At 40.7% G+C, this 14,387-nt stretch overlaps 1 protein-coding gene across 1 annotated transcript in view; it reads right to left on the bottom strand.

Annotated features, from left to right (window-relative positions):
• prkcaa (protein kinase C, alpha, a) overlaps positions 1 to 10,734 on the bottom strand; it is a 138,382-nt gene extending 127,648 nt beyond the window's left edge. Inside the window, exons 1-2 of the mRNA XM_054605313.1 lie at positions 10,372 to 10,734; positions 8,198 to 8,229 (exon numbers count right to left, since the gene is read on the bottom strand). Of these exons, the coding sequence (XP_054461288.1) occupies positions 8,198 to 8,229; positions 10,372 to 10,538 (199 nt within the window). The 5' untranslated portion in view covers positions 10,539 to 10,734. The remainder of the gene's footprint in view (positions 1 to 8,197; positions 8,230 to 10,371) is intronic.
• Positions 10,735 to 14,387: the final 3,653 nt, after the last annotated feature.

The raw sequence follows: 14,387 nt of genomic DNA, 5'->3' as shown, positions 1-14,387 counted from the left end.
CGTTTAATCCACTTTATCAAAACACACTTAATTGGAAAATAGTCTGTGTCAAAGCACTCTGCTTGACAATGAAGTTGATCCCATGCGACAGCAACTCCTACACTTGTGCAACACCTCTTTCATCAGTTTTTTACAGTTGAAACAATATGCACTTCTGCAAATCAAATCACAACAAATAATCCATTGGCAATTTACAGCACCCAGCATTCACAAGAAACACAGTCTTCTTAATACTGCAGGGAGATGACTGAATATAGTCAGCTGAGTTTTTGTTTCATTCTTTCTACAACCAAAAGGAAAGTTTAGTTCAGTTTAGTTTCAACTCTGAATAACTAGACAAAGATATGAAGGTAAGAGCAAATATTGAAATGGTAATATTTGCTACATGGGCCTAAACCACTAGATAGGTAGTGTAGGTCACATTTGTTTGGTCTTAGACAACACTTAAGGTTAGTTAGTGCACAACAGACGTGTAGCATTAGGGTACATTGAAACTGTTCTGGAGGCTTTAACAGACAGATAAAACATCTTATGCTGGTTTTTCATTTGCCACCCATCTGTATATTTTCAATGCTCAGCTACTGCCATTGACTATCACCCCAAAAAAAAGTTTTCTTGTGCCCAGAGCACTTCTTTAGACCACCTTGGCTTTATATATTAGTTATAAGGGAATTCTGCTGCCTCCTGCTCATGTTTGTCCAGTCGGTTTCTGCTCTCTCCACCCATTAGATACGTGACCAGCCGGTCAAAAATTAGCAGCACCTAGTTAACAAGGTCTTTGAGAGCTATTGTGACTTAAAATGTTTTTATTGCTGTTCATTTTCATCAGACAAGCCATCTATAGAACTCAAAGCTTATGGAAGTTACCATGCATTAGTACCAGTAGCTCACTGTTGTATTAATGCTGGTTTTACAGTAACGTCGACTGTTTTGTTGTTTTTTTGTGCCAATAGATCAAACAGCAGTGTGGACTGAAAGTAACAGAAAGTAATATCTAAGAGTGGTTTTATTTCCCCTCTATGGTGAACCTGAATCTGTGGTGGTGCTCTATTTACAGCTGGGGAGGCTTTAGACCTACAAGCTTTCACAGCTGGGGATTCGCTCGAGCAGCGTTAAGTAATACAGGCCATATCTCTTCAGGCACCGGGGAGCACTATGCAGGTCATGGTCCTGTTTAAGGCGTCAAACACAGCAATGACTGTAGTTTGCACAGGTTGTGAGTCTCTCTCAGTGTGCATGACAGACTTAAGGACGGTAATAAGGAAAAGAACTACACCAATATTGGTCCAGCTGTTGGTTGATATTGGTGTTTATTAGCCTTTATCCGGATACACTATTTACTATTTGTATGTGGATCCGTTCGAAACAAGTCACTTAAGCTTGCAGTGAAGACACCCTTTATACAAAAGTCTTTGAAATGCTGTTAAATTAGAAATGAATAATAGAAATGTCTTCATGTTAGAAGGTTAATTAGATGTGTTGTGTGTGTATATTGTCCTGCACCTGTTTCTGCACCATTTTAAGTCTTTTTTAAGTCTTCCACATTTTATTTTGATTTTGAGCTAACCAGACTGGATCGGTGAATGTGCCTCTGTTTTCTATGCATACTATGCAAAAATACTTAAAAATAGCTGCCAGTTGCATCATTCGGGTAATAGAGACCATACAGTGTATGATGGGTGCACATTTCTGTGAGAGGAAGAGAAAATGAACAATATTTTCCAAGTACTTGACCAAAGTGTGTGTCTCCACAAAGCCCTTATGTAATCACACATTGGCCAACTAAAGACAGAGCAAGTGTCCGTCCATAAACACGCAGAACCTATGCATAGCAGTGTGTCTCTTCAGGGCTCTGGGGAGCAACTCTAAATATAGCCTGGGTTGAACTCTGACCCCTTCCCTCTCTGTCTCATAAACACACACACACAGAAACACACACAAACACACAAACACACAGACACACACACACACACACAAACACACATTCGCCATGGTTCCTCTTCTCTGCTCCATTCACAAGGTCTCTAAATCTTTTATCTCGATGAATGTTAACTATATGAGAAGAAAACCCAGATCAAACCAAATCCCCTTCTGCTACTCTCCTCTGCGGAGAAAGAGAAAGAGAAAGTGGCCATACAGGAGCAGCCCCATGGGCAGAGGGCAGTTTTCTGACTGTGAGCCCAAGAAATGACCAAACAGAGAAAAAAACAAGTTAAAAAATACAGATGAAAGGAGAAGGAATGGAGACACCAGACAGTATACCAGCTGTGTGGACAAAATTCAGCTGTTAGCATCAAAGCTGTTAGCAATTAATCTGTTCCTTTGTTCTAAGTACACCGCCGCTTTAAAGCAGAGAGGAAGGCATTAGCAAAAGGCTCGGCCAGTCGGCCTCTTAGGTGGCACAGACAAAGCAGCAGATGCAGCAGATGCAACAGGGTGGCCTGGGTCTTATGGCTTAGGGCTTATGAGAATCCCAGGACCACAGTAAACAGGGCTTTCATGTGTCGGTCACAGGCCATTTCTTTTGCCCCGAATAATTTCTTTGAGGCTAAATAACAGCATGAAAATGAATGTTTGAGGCTTTCGTGGCTGAAACTGAAACCGTGACAAAAATGAAAAACGGAACGGGGCTCTGACCTTGTTGTTCAAAGTTTGCATCACTTACCCATATTTTGGGGGTCAAATATATAAACAACCAAACACATAAAGTGCTGGCAGAAAGTTTGAGAACATTTTCTGTGGAACCCGCTAATTGTGAGATTGAAATTCTTTTTTTTTGCAAGCCCAGAATCTGGAGTGGTTCTTATGGAAATCATAACAGTCCCGCTGGATTAAGACTTCAAAGTTTCATCACTGAAAGTTTTAACCCTTGCTAGTTTTCTGCTCGCTGCTATAACACCACCAAACGAATAGAACTGTGCTCCATTGGATAGAACAAACTGACGACATTACTCCTGAAAAATAAACTGTGGTACTTCCAGCTATTTTAATAACTCTGTGTACAAGTGATGTGATCATTTGCAAGTTGCTGCTTGGTTGCGAACGTGCAGAGATACGCTATTTCCAGTAATTTCACTGTTAAAGCATCACTCCCTGAGGCACACATCAGCGTGGTTTATTTCAGGCCACCTGAGGTTAAAATGGTAATAAAATATCATGAAAAGAGTTACAAGCTGTGTAACTCCCTGGAGAAATAAAAGCATGAACCCATGTATCACTGTCTGTAGGACCAACAAATCTGCCGAGCTGTAGCTGTGGCGCCGCCAGATGCTGGCTGCTGGTTGGGTCTTGGTGTCTTCATTCGTCCCAATTTGTAACCACCGGTCAACACTTATGTTTGCACAATCTGCCTCGTGTTTCTGGCCACCATGGACACTTCTAACGCATGATGTGGTGCTCAGAAAAAACATCGTCTGAGAAGCATGTGCTGTTTCAACAAATTGACATGGAAGGATGAGACAACAACATGCAGTTATATTAGAATTTGGGTGCCATCCTGCAGAGACGGGGACAGTGGCGGCCACTCTGAGTTTACCTTTCCATGGCCTGTCAACAGGGGCCTTATTGGAATGACATGGTGGCGGATGTGCACTAGGATCTCCGAGTACTGTTCAAACACTGAACAGCACTAAGGTAAACAAAGGCACCGTGCATTGATGGGATTTGGAGCATGAAAGTATTTGTAGTCTTTTGTCTGACAGTGTCAAAGAGTTGCCTCGCACATTAAGCGAAACTATCAACTATCAAAGGAAAGAGGCAGCCCTGCTCTGTGTATGATTAACTGGTTGGTTTAGAGATATCATTATGTGCTCTAGGTCCATATTGTGGTACAGTTTGGTTTCTGTAGCAGTTTTTTAAGTTCATAACAGAAACACAATCCTGACAAATAAGAATTGCCCAAAATGCATTTAGCTAGCGGGGTAAAACAGGGGTCAAAAATCCATCACCCTTTATCTGACCCTGCCCTCACTTGTACGGCTGGACATCAAGTAGTCATCGATAGTCTGCCAATAAATGTCCAATGTACTGAGGAACTCAGAGGTTTGGCTAAAGAAACCGTCGAGCAAGCACAAAACCATCAAACGCATCGGCGCTCTAGAATGATCTGCGACGAGCAGAAAATGTAACGTGGTCACCACTGTGATCATATTTTTCCTGGAATAACAAGAAGAAAACCGTTCGGTGAAGCCTCCTGGTTCTCCGTTGGCTCCATATTCTTCTCACATCTAGTTAGCTTTCTTGTCTTTGTTGAAAAATGGGTTCCAAGGTGTATTTACCTCAGACACTTTTATATTATAGTCGGGAAAAGGCAGCAGTTCAAGGACTACGTCTTAATTGAATTTCTATTTAATATTTTAACAAGTAGCCAGAAAGAACAGCAATTTATCTGGCAAAGTTTCAGGGTTTAAAGCCTGGTTCATGCTCACAGTAGTGTCTCCAGAGCGAAGGTGGAGGAGCAGAAAATGAAGTCAAATTGGCAAATTGATGCAGAATCTGGTCAAGCACCACTGAATTTTTATAACTAGCATCGGTTGAGGCCCACGCCACGGTATAAAGGTAAGTTTTCTCAAGATTTAAATCAAGATTTCCTGCTTCACATCTCATTAGATGGAGAAAAAACGTGGTATGTAATCAAATCTGAAATAGGATCGATGCTGTGGGTGCCAGGGCACAAAGAGCCTCATGATACCATCTCCATCCTGTTTCCAAAAGTCACCTTGTGGCAGAAATCCTGGATTAGCTGGACAATCTGGAGCAACAAATGAATATTACACTAACATCCTTTCAATAAGAGGCGCCTCTGAAGAAGGCACTTGACCCCCCCCCAAAAAAAAACACTTAAGGAGGGATGCTCCGTGGCTGACAGAAGAATGTGGCTGGCCTTGAAGATGTTTGGCTGAATGAACGTGAGGCCACAGTTCAGGATTACACTGTCAGTTTAAACCTCGGTAAATCAGAACTTGGAGAGATGAAAACCAAATGACAAACCCTAACCCACAACCCAGGCTCACAGGGTTCAAGACGTTGTGAACTAAACGAGATGTGAACTGTGAATCTGAGCGGCGTGCATACGAATTGGCCGGCTGTATTATAATGTCAACTAAACTAATTTGAGATACACTTCTGCACAGCTGCAGCAGGCCAGAGCCTTGAAATAAGACTCCAAAGGGATTGTAGCCACGTGAAGACAGACAGATGGACAGACAGATAGTTCACAATGCAGATAGCATCTAGAAAGCTGGTTACTGATAGGCTTGTTTGTTTTCACAACATTAACTCTCCTCAAAATTAACTTTGCTCTTACGTTTCATTACAAGTGTCATTTTAAGAGCGGTTTGAGATAAGAAAAATTCCACCAGCATCAACATAATGTTCAACCAAATAAGCTCTGGGGATATTAATGTGTGGACAATGCTCACAACCTCACAACATAAAAAACGCTACTGTATACCAGTTTCTTTCTGGATACATTTATTCATTATTTGGTCTATAAAATGCCAGAAAAGTGTGAAAACTGCTGTATTTTCAAGGCCCAAGATGACATTATCTAATTGCTAGTTTTTTTTTTTGTCAAAGGACAATCCAAATCCGAAAGATATTACTTTTTTTTTTAATACAGTTATAGAAGACTAAGAAAGGCTGCAAATATCACATCGGAGAAGCTGAAACAAGTGAAATGTGGGCATTTTTTACATGACTCCAATGATGATGGTTATCCCCGATGACGCTTTCAAATCGCACTTCCCATCAGGCAAAAACATTATGTACTTTATATGTTTTTAATATGCATCTAAACCCAAAGTGTTCTCAGAAGAATAACATCACACGCAACACATTTAATTGACTTAAATACACGCAACAACATTTTGATAACATTTTCAAGCTCTCAGCATTATAAACTCGACGTGTGATGTGATACTGTGCCGCCCACCCCTATACTTAGAAAAGAGACATTTGCAGGAGATGAAAATGAAATGTCACTCTTGTTAGAGAAATGCCATTCTCGGGTTTATTACTTTGTCACTTCAAGTAGTGACTGAGAGGCTCGCCGGCTCTGCTGGAGCACTCGACCCTCATTTTCTAGAAGCTTAAGTTGAATAATTGATGTCTCGACAGATATTATAAAATGTGGGTGTGTGTGGGGGGGGGGGCTTTCTCTCTTTGAATAGCTGCAGTGTAACCAATGACCTTCATCTTTCTAAAGGCACAGATTATTTATTTAACATTATTTATGGTGGAGGAAGAAGGAGTGGTCAGATTTTGAGAGGTGCCGTCACTCCTCTGCTTTCCGAAAGAAAAGAAAAATATCTCCAGAGCACCATTTGTGCACGAGACCCTCTCTCACGCTACGGCGGTTAACAACGAGGCGGAAGGGTCGGCCGACACGCTGACGATAATGTCAGGTTGTGCAAAAACAAAACATGTTAGGCTGTCAACACTCCGACACCTCGGACCGACTCATTACTGAGCCTGCTTTCATTCAAGCGGGAGCAAATACAAGAGAGCAGACTGCATCTCACCTCTAGGAGAGGAGATCAGATCGAAGCGTGGGTGTCGGGGCTTTAAGTAGTCAATGTGCATGTTCCTATACGTTAACATTTACCAGACACAGGCCTCTACAGAAGCACGAGACACTGCGAGTCACCTAAATGTATTAATAGGATGATTAGCGGTTATCTCCCGCGTTCTCAAGGGACGATCTTCTGAATCATTGAGATCAAACGCCTTGTGTTTATCTTTAAGACTCAAGCACAGAGAGAGTCTGTCTTATGTTCTGCTCTGTGCGTGAGGAGGAATCATCCGTCGAGAGGGCTTCCAATCAAGTCATTCCCTGGATGCTTTCATTTTTACTGTTGTAAAATAAGTCAGACTTTTAAAGCACCTGCTACCGATGGCGTCTGATAATAAGTAGTACGACAGCAACTCTCAGAAACATGACGCCAGAGATGACATGTTGTAAAAAAAAACCAGTGTGTCTAGAATGTTAATGTGCCTTTTTTTAGGTCCTAAACTACAAAAAGCCTGCGGTGCACATTTTTTAAATGACTGAGTTCTATATGTTGTGTTTTCTTAGCAGTGTTTTCTGAAATCCAGATCAGCGACGGCCAAACTGAAGGCTGACTTTTTTTTATATATATATATATGTTTTAAACTAAAAACAACATGACATATTCGATATCTAAGTGAATATCAGCTCAACATCTCATGCACCGTTACCTGGGCGCTCTCCATCAGAGTCGGACTTTGGCAAGCCCGAACGTTTCCACATTAGATGAGGAATTCTGACAATTGATGCATGCTAAAGCTCAAAGTGGTCGGGTTGATGGGAAATCAGTGATGCTGGTGATTTTGGGGGGCTGACTTGGGGAACTAGACGTGTCTGTGTCAAAAATAGTCTCACCTGTCATTCATTTGTTTTCAACTCACACCGGCTCTTTCTGTCAAACTCTTTCTGTTCTCTACCTGTTGTCACTTAGCATAAGCTTCACTTATCAAGAGGCCCTTTATTGATAGATAAACTGTTAAATAGCACATACAATTCCAATTATCCAATTATCACTGTGTTAATTCACATATTAAATGGAAGTCTGCACCATGCAAAAACCTCAAAAGAACTAGAACCAATGAACAAACAGCAAATCGCCCTCTAACTCTACCCGGCTTGCTTAAAAATATATAAAGCAATGTTGTTCTAGGCTCGTTTCCATCAGGCCACCTGATTTAGATACGATATGGCCACATAACACTGAACCGACTGTGGGTAAACAAATAATGCCAAGCTTGCAGAAAAAGCTAACAAATCAAGTCGGCAGCATAACCGGAGAAATGTTCACAGACAAAACTGTTTTTCACACGTGCCACCAAACATCCTTTTTTCTCATGTTAGGTGTAGCATGGAATGGAGCGCTGCTGTCTCAAAGAGCGTCAAAAAAAAAGAGCGAAAAATAAAGAGATTGATGGGGAGTTTCATGTGTGGAGTGTACGGCAGCAAAATCAGACTTTATGTTCAGACTTCAAATGCCAAAAGCAAACGCTTAACACACTGTACATGTCTCACACACACACACACACACACACACACACACACACACACACACACACACACACACACACACACACACACACACACACACACACACACACAGGGTCTCATTACATCTGAATGAGTCAGATGCGAGTCAGTTTTTGCTTTTACCTTGGCACTGGAATCCTTGTTTTCCAAACCCCCTGTGAAAACAAAGAAGGTTGAATTAGATGTTTGTTTGACTCTTTTATTACTCACACATATTCCAACACAGAAAATCCATCCATTCATTCATTCATTCATACCAGACACAGGGTGTTTCATATTTTACTTCTACTTTTGAACATTTTCATATTTTGCTTTTATTGTCATCTTCACAATAAAAGCGATATCTCAGAACACATTATACTCTAAAGCACACTTTTTCACCAGAAATATGTGGACACTCCCGAGTCTTTTGTGTTTTGGTAAAGGCCCCTTAGTTGCAAGGAAGTAACACGTTAATGCCAAAGTATCCAGTGATATTTCAGAAAATGCCCTTGTGAAGACAGCGGGGTCCATAAAGAGACATGTTTCTGAGTTGGCTGTGGTGGAACTTGACTGTAACGAACAGAAACACCGACGGTAAAGCCATTCCTTATCGACCAACATCATTGTCGGCCTCGAGAATGCCATCGCGTCTGAATGGCAACATTTCCAAAATATCATAATAAAGCCTACATACTTTTGGCCACACAGTGTATCTTCTACTGCCGTCAAATGATTTCATTTTAACCACCCTGTCAGAATAGAAAAAAATGTTCTATAGAGACTCAACAGCTGAAACACTGAGATAAATACTAAAATATAAACTGATAACAAATCGCAAACGCACAACTTGCATTAAGAGGCTCCCTTCTGAGCTCTAGATACCAAGCAACAGGTTGTTGCCTTCAACTTTTGTGTTGAGCTTTTGTTTTGGAGTGAGTGTTGGTAGGGCGCAGGTCATGCTGTGAAACTACCGGCAATAAACGTCCCGAGATCACACTCACACCCATCACAGCAGAGAGCCGTAGACTACCAGGCTGTCTGCGGACTCCTCTCTCACTCAACATCCAATTTTTGTCATACTTTCCAAATGCATTGTGTCACTAATGGAAAGAGCTGCAGCACAGAGGAAACACCTCTGCAGGTTTACGGCCCACTTCAAGTGTGTTTCAACTGAACTCCACATGTGTGTGTGTGTGTGTATGTTCTCTGCACTGTAGGTGAGGTTCTTTTCCATATGGGCTCTCCGTGACAGTAAACTGAAGAACGTCTCCTTAAAATCCAGCCAGTGAGCAGCAAAGCAAGAGCTTTTTAGCAATACATGCTCGAGATTTTCCCCAACTGTTAAAAAAAAAAACATTGCCAGGAAGGGAAGGAACCTATTAGTCATCCAAAGACTTTAACCAGGTCGAGTCTCAGCAACTTCACAGCAATAACGTGGTGGACTTTAACATATGTCATTTAGTTGCCTATTGAGACTGACACGATGAATCTTATGCAGAAATGTGTTTATTTATGTTTGTGCAACATTGAAGTTGTACAGAGGGGGGTTCTGGGAGTTACTGGGGCCACTAAGTCTCACACGCACACAAATGCACACATATGAACACACACACACACTCATGCTCATTCACATCATGACTCATTGCATTTTTGTTTTCTTGTTGTTTATAATGTATTATTAGTATAAATCATATCTTGTAAAAATGCTTTTTCAACAATATTTCATACCATATGTATTTTCTTTTTGTATTCGTTATAGTATTGTGATTTTTTTTTAAATATTATATAGGTGGAGGCTTCAAAAAAAAAAAGCCCAGTGGGCTTTCTGCCTCTTCCTGCACTGTAATATTATTTATCAATGTTATTTGTTATGTTTTGCAATTGTGCAAATAAACTAAACTAAACTAAACTAAACTAAACTAAAGTCACACACAGCTGAAAATGGCTGCTTTAATTACCCTGTTCCCCACTGGGATATTTTTTTTTTCCTTTCCATTTACAGAATGTATTCTGAAACCACAAGTTTAAATTCCTCCCCTACAAACAGCTATTATGCCAGTGCTACTCTAATAACATAAACAGCAGAAGAACTCCTCCCATATGGGATCCCTGTGAGTCAGATCTACTCTGAAGACTTTTTTTTTTTTTTAACACTTTAGTCACTTGAACTCTTACAGGAGAAGTGAAGGTTTCAGGATCAAGAAGGGAAAGTGAACCATGAAGTTGTGTTACATGATCGAGCAACACTTCACTGACTGAAGTTACCGACATGCAACAGGCAGCAGAGGGAGGGTGGAGGGACACGGAAGGCTTACCAGATGAAGTCGGTGCAGTGGCTGCAGAAAGTCGGCTGCTTGAAGAAGCGGGCTATGAACTTGTGGTTCTTCACTTCGTGCACGTTTTTTTGCCTCAGGGCACCTTTGCGAGCGAACCTGTTGGCCACGTCCACGGTGGACGACTCGTTTGAATTCACATCAGCCATGGTGATCTCCCCTGCAACACTGACACGATTGCCACAGCTCTGGGTCTTTGCAGTCTTGGGGTGTGTGTTTTTTTTTCTTTCCAGTCCTGGTGTGGAGGCGCAGCCTGCAGCGTCGGGGCCGGCGGAGTGCGGGGCGGCGGTCTTCACCGGAGACACTGTGCTCACTGTCTGAGGGCTTTCCCTGCCTGTCGCTTCCACTGGGGCTGCTCCACTGACAGCTCGGCTCCGGCACGCTGCAAAGCTGGACTCAACGAGAGCCGTGCTGCATCCGGTCCGTTCCTTCAAAATAAAAGTGTTGGGGGGAAAGGATGTTTTCTACAACAACAAAAAAAAAAACATGCTTTAGAATTCACACCTAGCTGTTACCTCACCAGTATGATAGATAGATAGATAGATAGATAGATAGATAGATAGATAGATAGATAGATAGATAGATAGATAGATAGATAGATAGATAGATAGATAGATAGATAGATAGATAGATAGATAGATAGATAGATAGATAGATAGATAGATAGATAGATACAGCAGCATAGGGTAAAGTGCACACAAGAGACATGGTAAAAGAAAAGACAAGATAAAAATAAAATGAAATAAAAAACAAGTATTATAAATAAGCAATAAAAAACAGTAAAAAATCCACAATAACTGAAACTGAAATATATATATATATATATATATATATATATATATAGATAGATAGATAGATAGATAGATAGATAGATAGATAGATAGATAGATAGATAGATAGAAGATAGAAAGAGACAGAGATAGATAGTTAGATAGATAGATAGATAGATAGATAGATAGATAGATAGATAGATAGATAGATAGATAGATAGATAGATAGATAAGATCATCCTTTATTAGTCCCGCAGCGGGGACATTTGCAGGATTACAGCAGCATAGGGTAAAGTGCACACAAGAGACATAGTAAAAGAAAGACAAGATAAAATAAAATGAAATAAAAAACAAGTATTATAAATAAGCAATAAAAAACAGTAAAAAATCCACCATAACTGAAACTGAAATAGATAGATAGAGAGAGAGAGAGAGAGAGAGAGAGAGAGAGAGAGAGAGAGAGATAGAGATTTAGATAGATATTTTTTTATTTTCGTGTCATGCACACAAAACGTGCCCAGCCCTCATAGGGTTTACGAGTCACCAACAATACAGCTGCAGTGGATCCACATCTCATCAGATCACATTTGATTGCTTCACCGGTTGCTTCACCGCTCCATCTTAAACAAAACATTCTGCCTTCTCTCCCAGGCCTGGCAAATAAAATCTGCTACAAAGAAGGTTCCTTTCCTAAAACACAACTTGAGTTTTTCATCGTCATCCAGCCCAAAAGAAATCAACATAAATGGAAGTCATTTTACTGAAGAGGACATCCCTTATGTCCTCGTAAACAGGACAGTAAAACAAAAAGTGCACCAAAGTGCATTTTCAATTTCCCTGAGCTCACACAACAAACAGATTCTGTCCTCCTCTGGAGTGGAATGAAACCTACCAGATATGAGTACATACTGTTGAAAAGTGACAGCCACGTTTAAAAGCAAGACATTAGCACTGATTTTAGAAATAGAAAACATTGCAGCGTAGTGAATAATATTCCCAATCCTGGGGTGGTGTACACACAGATTGGATCAATAAAAAAAAAAAAACTTGTATGTGTGATTTTTCTTTCCTAAATATGAATGTTCATCAATATAACTGTCAAGCTCTTTAGTGCAGAAATAAGTCTACTCCAGCAACTGTGCAACATAAAACTGATTCCCCGCAATAAATCACAAATGCTAAAATGTTCAGTTATTGTTGAAACTGTTGAAGGCTGTGTTTGAGCCACAACACCGTTTCATCTTTACCGCCACAAACCACGGGCCATAAAGATGAAACGACACCTCTCTCATACAGTTACTTAACCTTTGTGAAGGTAGGATTTATTACATTACTTTGGGCTGCACTAGCTTCAGCCACCTAATAAACAACAACTGGGTGTATAAAATTCACAAACGGCCATAAAAACAGCTCATAGCGTCCTCAGTGTAGCCCTGTATCTGTGCGGCCTTTAATCTCACAAAGGGCTTCGTGATGCATCTGCTTTCAAACGATGCATGAAAGCGACAGCCACCAACCTTCCTCAGAGATAACCAGTGAACGTTTTGCATATTAAGTCTTCTGCTATTAAAAGGCATTGTAGATCATACTCACAAGTTCAGCTCCTTGACGGATTTGAACTTGAAAAACCTTCAAGTCATAAACAGGAATCTCTGAGTTGCCAGATTATTTCTGATGAAGTCTATAGTGGATGTTAAAACAATGTTGTTGTTGTGTTGTTTTTTTGCCCAAATAAGCACTTTTATTTGCATTTTATGGAGCAATACCTTTCAAAACAGCCAATCCAAACTCCAGAGAGAGAGAGAGCATGCTCCTCTCTTTAAAGACCACCTGAAGCTATTTTATTTCTAAGACTGACTTCCTGCTCGTGGTCTGAACAGGGCCATATATTCGTGTAACTTGACACTGCTCCTCACGGCTTCCTCCTTTCCAATCCGGCTGATGTCACGCAGCAGAGCAGGACCCGCGTCGGGAGGGAGGAGGCCCCTCGTCCTGCTTCAGGAATCTTGGATCGGGAGCGTCCTCGTGTGGAATAAATGGCGTATTATATACATGTATAGCTGCTCTGCAGAAATTGGTATTATTAACAAGTGCACATACACAGATCCATTAATGCTTTAACTCCTTTTGGCTGATGTGCTTCAGAATACTCAGCCTGGATGTGTATGGGATGAGCGACCTCTTCATAATTAACATTTGTGCTTTACATAGAGGAAACATGGGATAATGATGAGATCACCGTTACACATTTCACTAACTGTAGACCTACTGTTTTCTTTGCTTATGTCACCAACCTATCTGACCCTCACATCACTTGTATCTAATCCTTCAAAACCACAATTCACTGAACATAAGCCAGATGGTTTAAGTTTCCATTTAAGCTCACAGTTTTTGTTTCTGATAATGTGCTTATTATTGTGTCGATTGATCTTAAAGATCTCTTGCAGTTGTTATGAATTTGCCTTCAACTGGATTCCTTGCTCACACACACACACTCACACACACACACACACACACACACACACACACACACACACACACACACACACACACACACGGTTGCAGGTTTTTGCGTCTGGAATACAATTTTTCCCATTTGAAGCGTTTTCTCACAATTCACCAGCTCTTTTGACCTGCTTGCTGTCTCTAAATCTTTACCAATCCTCTCAGGTTCACTGACCTGCAGAACAGCCTAACCATCTCAATCCCTCACATGGAAAGACAAATATTTGCAAATGAAATCGGGTTAGATGAACCAGAGGCACGCTTCCCTGAAATCATATGATTTTGGGGCTTAAATCTATTTTAAACATCTATCACTTAGAAGAAAAAACAAGAGCTTGTATCTGTCATTGACATGATGTGCATTTCATTCAAATAATGAAGCCTATCTGCCTGGTTGAACCCACAGTAGTATTACTACTAAAAGAATCCTTTGACCTAGTTAGGTATTGCATCATTTCAGTGATTATGGTTCTGTAGGTCAGAGTTTCTGTCTTCTCTTAGGTGGACCAGATTCTTTTCTTAAACTTTCTTTAAAACCTGTACCCCTTTCATTTTTCTAACCTTAACAAATAACAACTATTTGTAAACTCCAGCTACAGTATAGGCTACATACATCTCTGCTTTATTAGAGCAAACAGCCATTGAGCATTACTAAAAAGTACAAGACATGGTTTACCGTTCATCTAAAATCTGCATATGTGTGTGTGTTTTTGGGAGTCTCTC

This window comes from Anoplopoma fimbria, chromosome 9 (assembly GCF_027596085.1).
Source record: "Anoplopoma fimbria isolate UVic2021 breed Golden Eagle Sablefish chromosome 9, Afim_UVic_2022, whole genome shotgun sequence".
Taxonomy (NCBI): domain Eukaryota; kingdom Metazoa; phylum Chordata; class Actinopteri; order Perciformes; family Anoplopomatidae; genus Anoplopoma; species Anoplopoma fimbria.
Note: the sequence above shows the minus strand (reverse complement) of the source record. Positions and strands in the feature narration are given on the sequence as shown.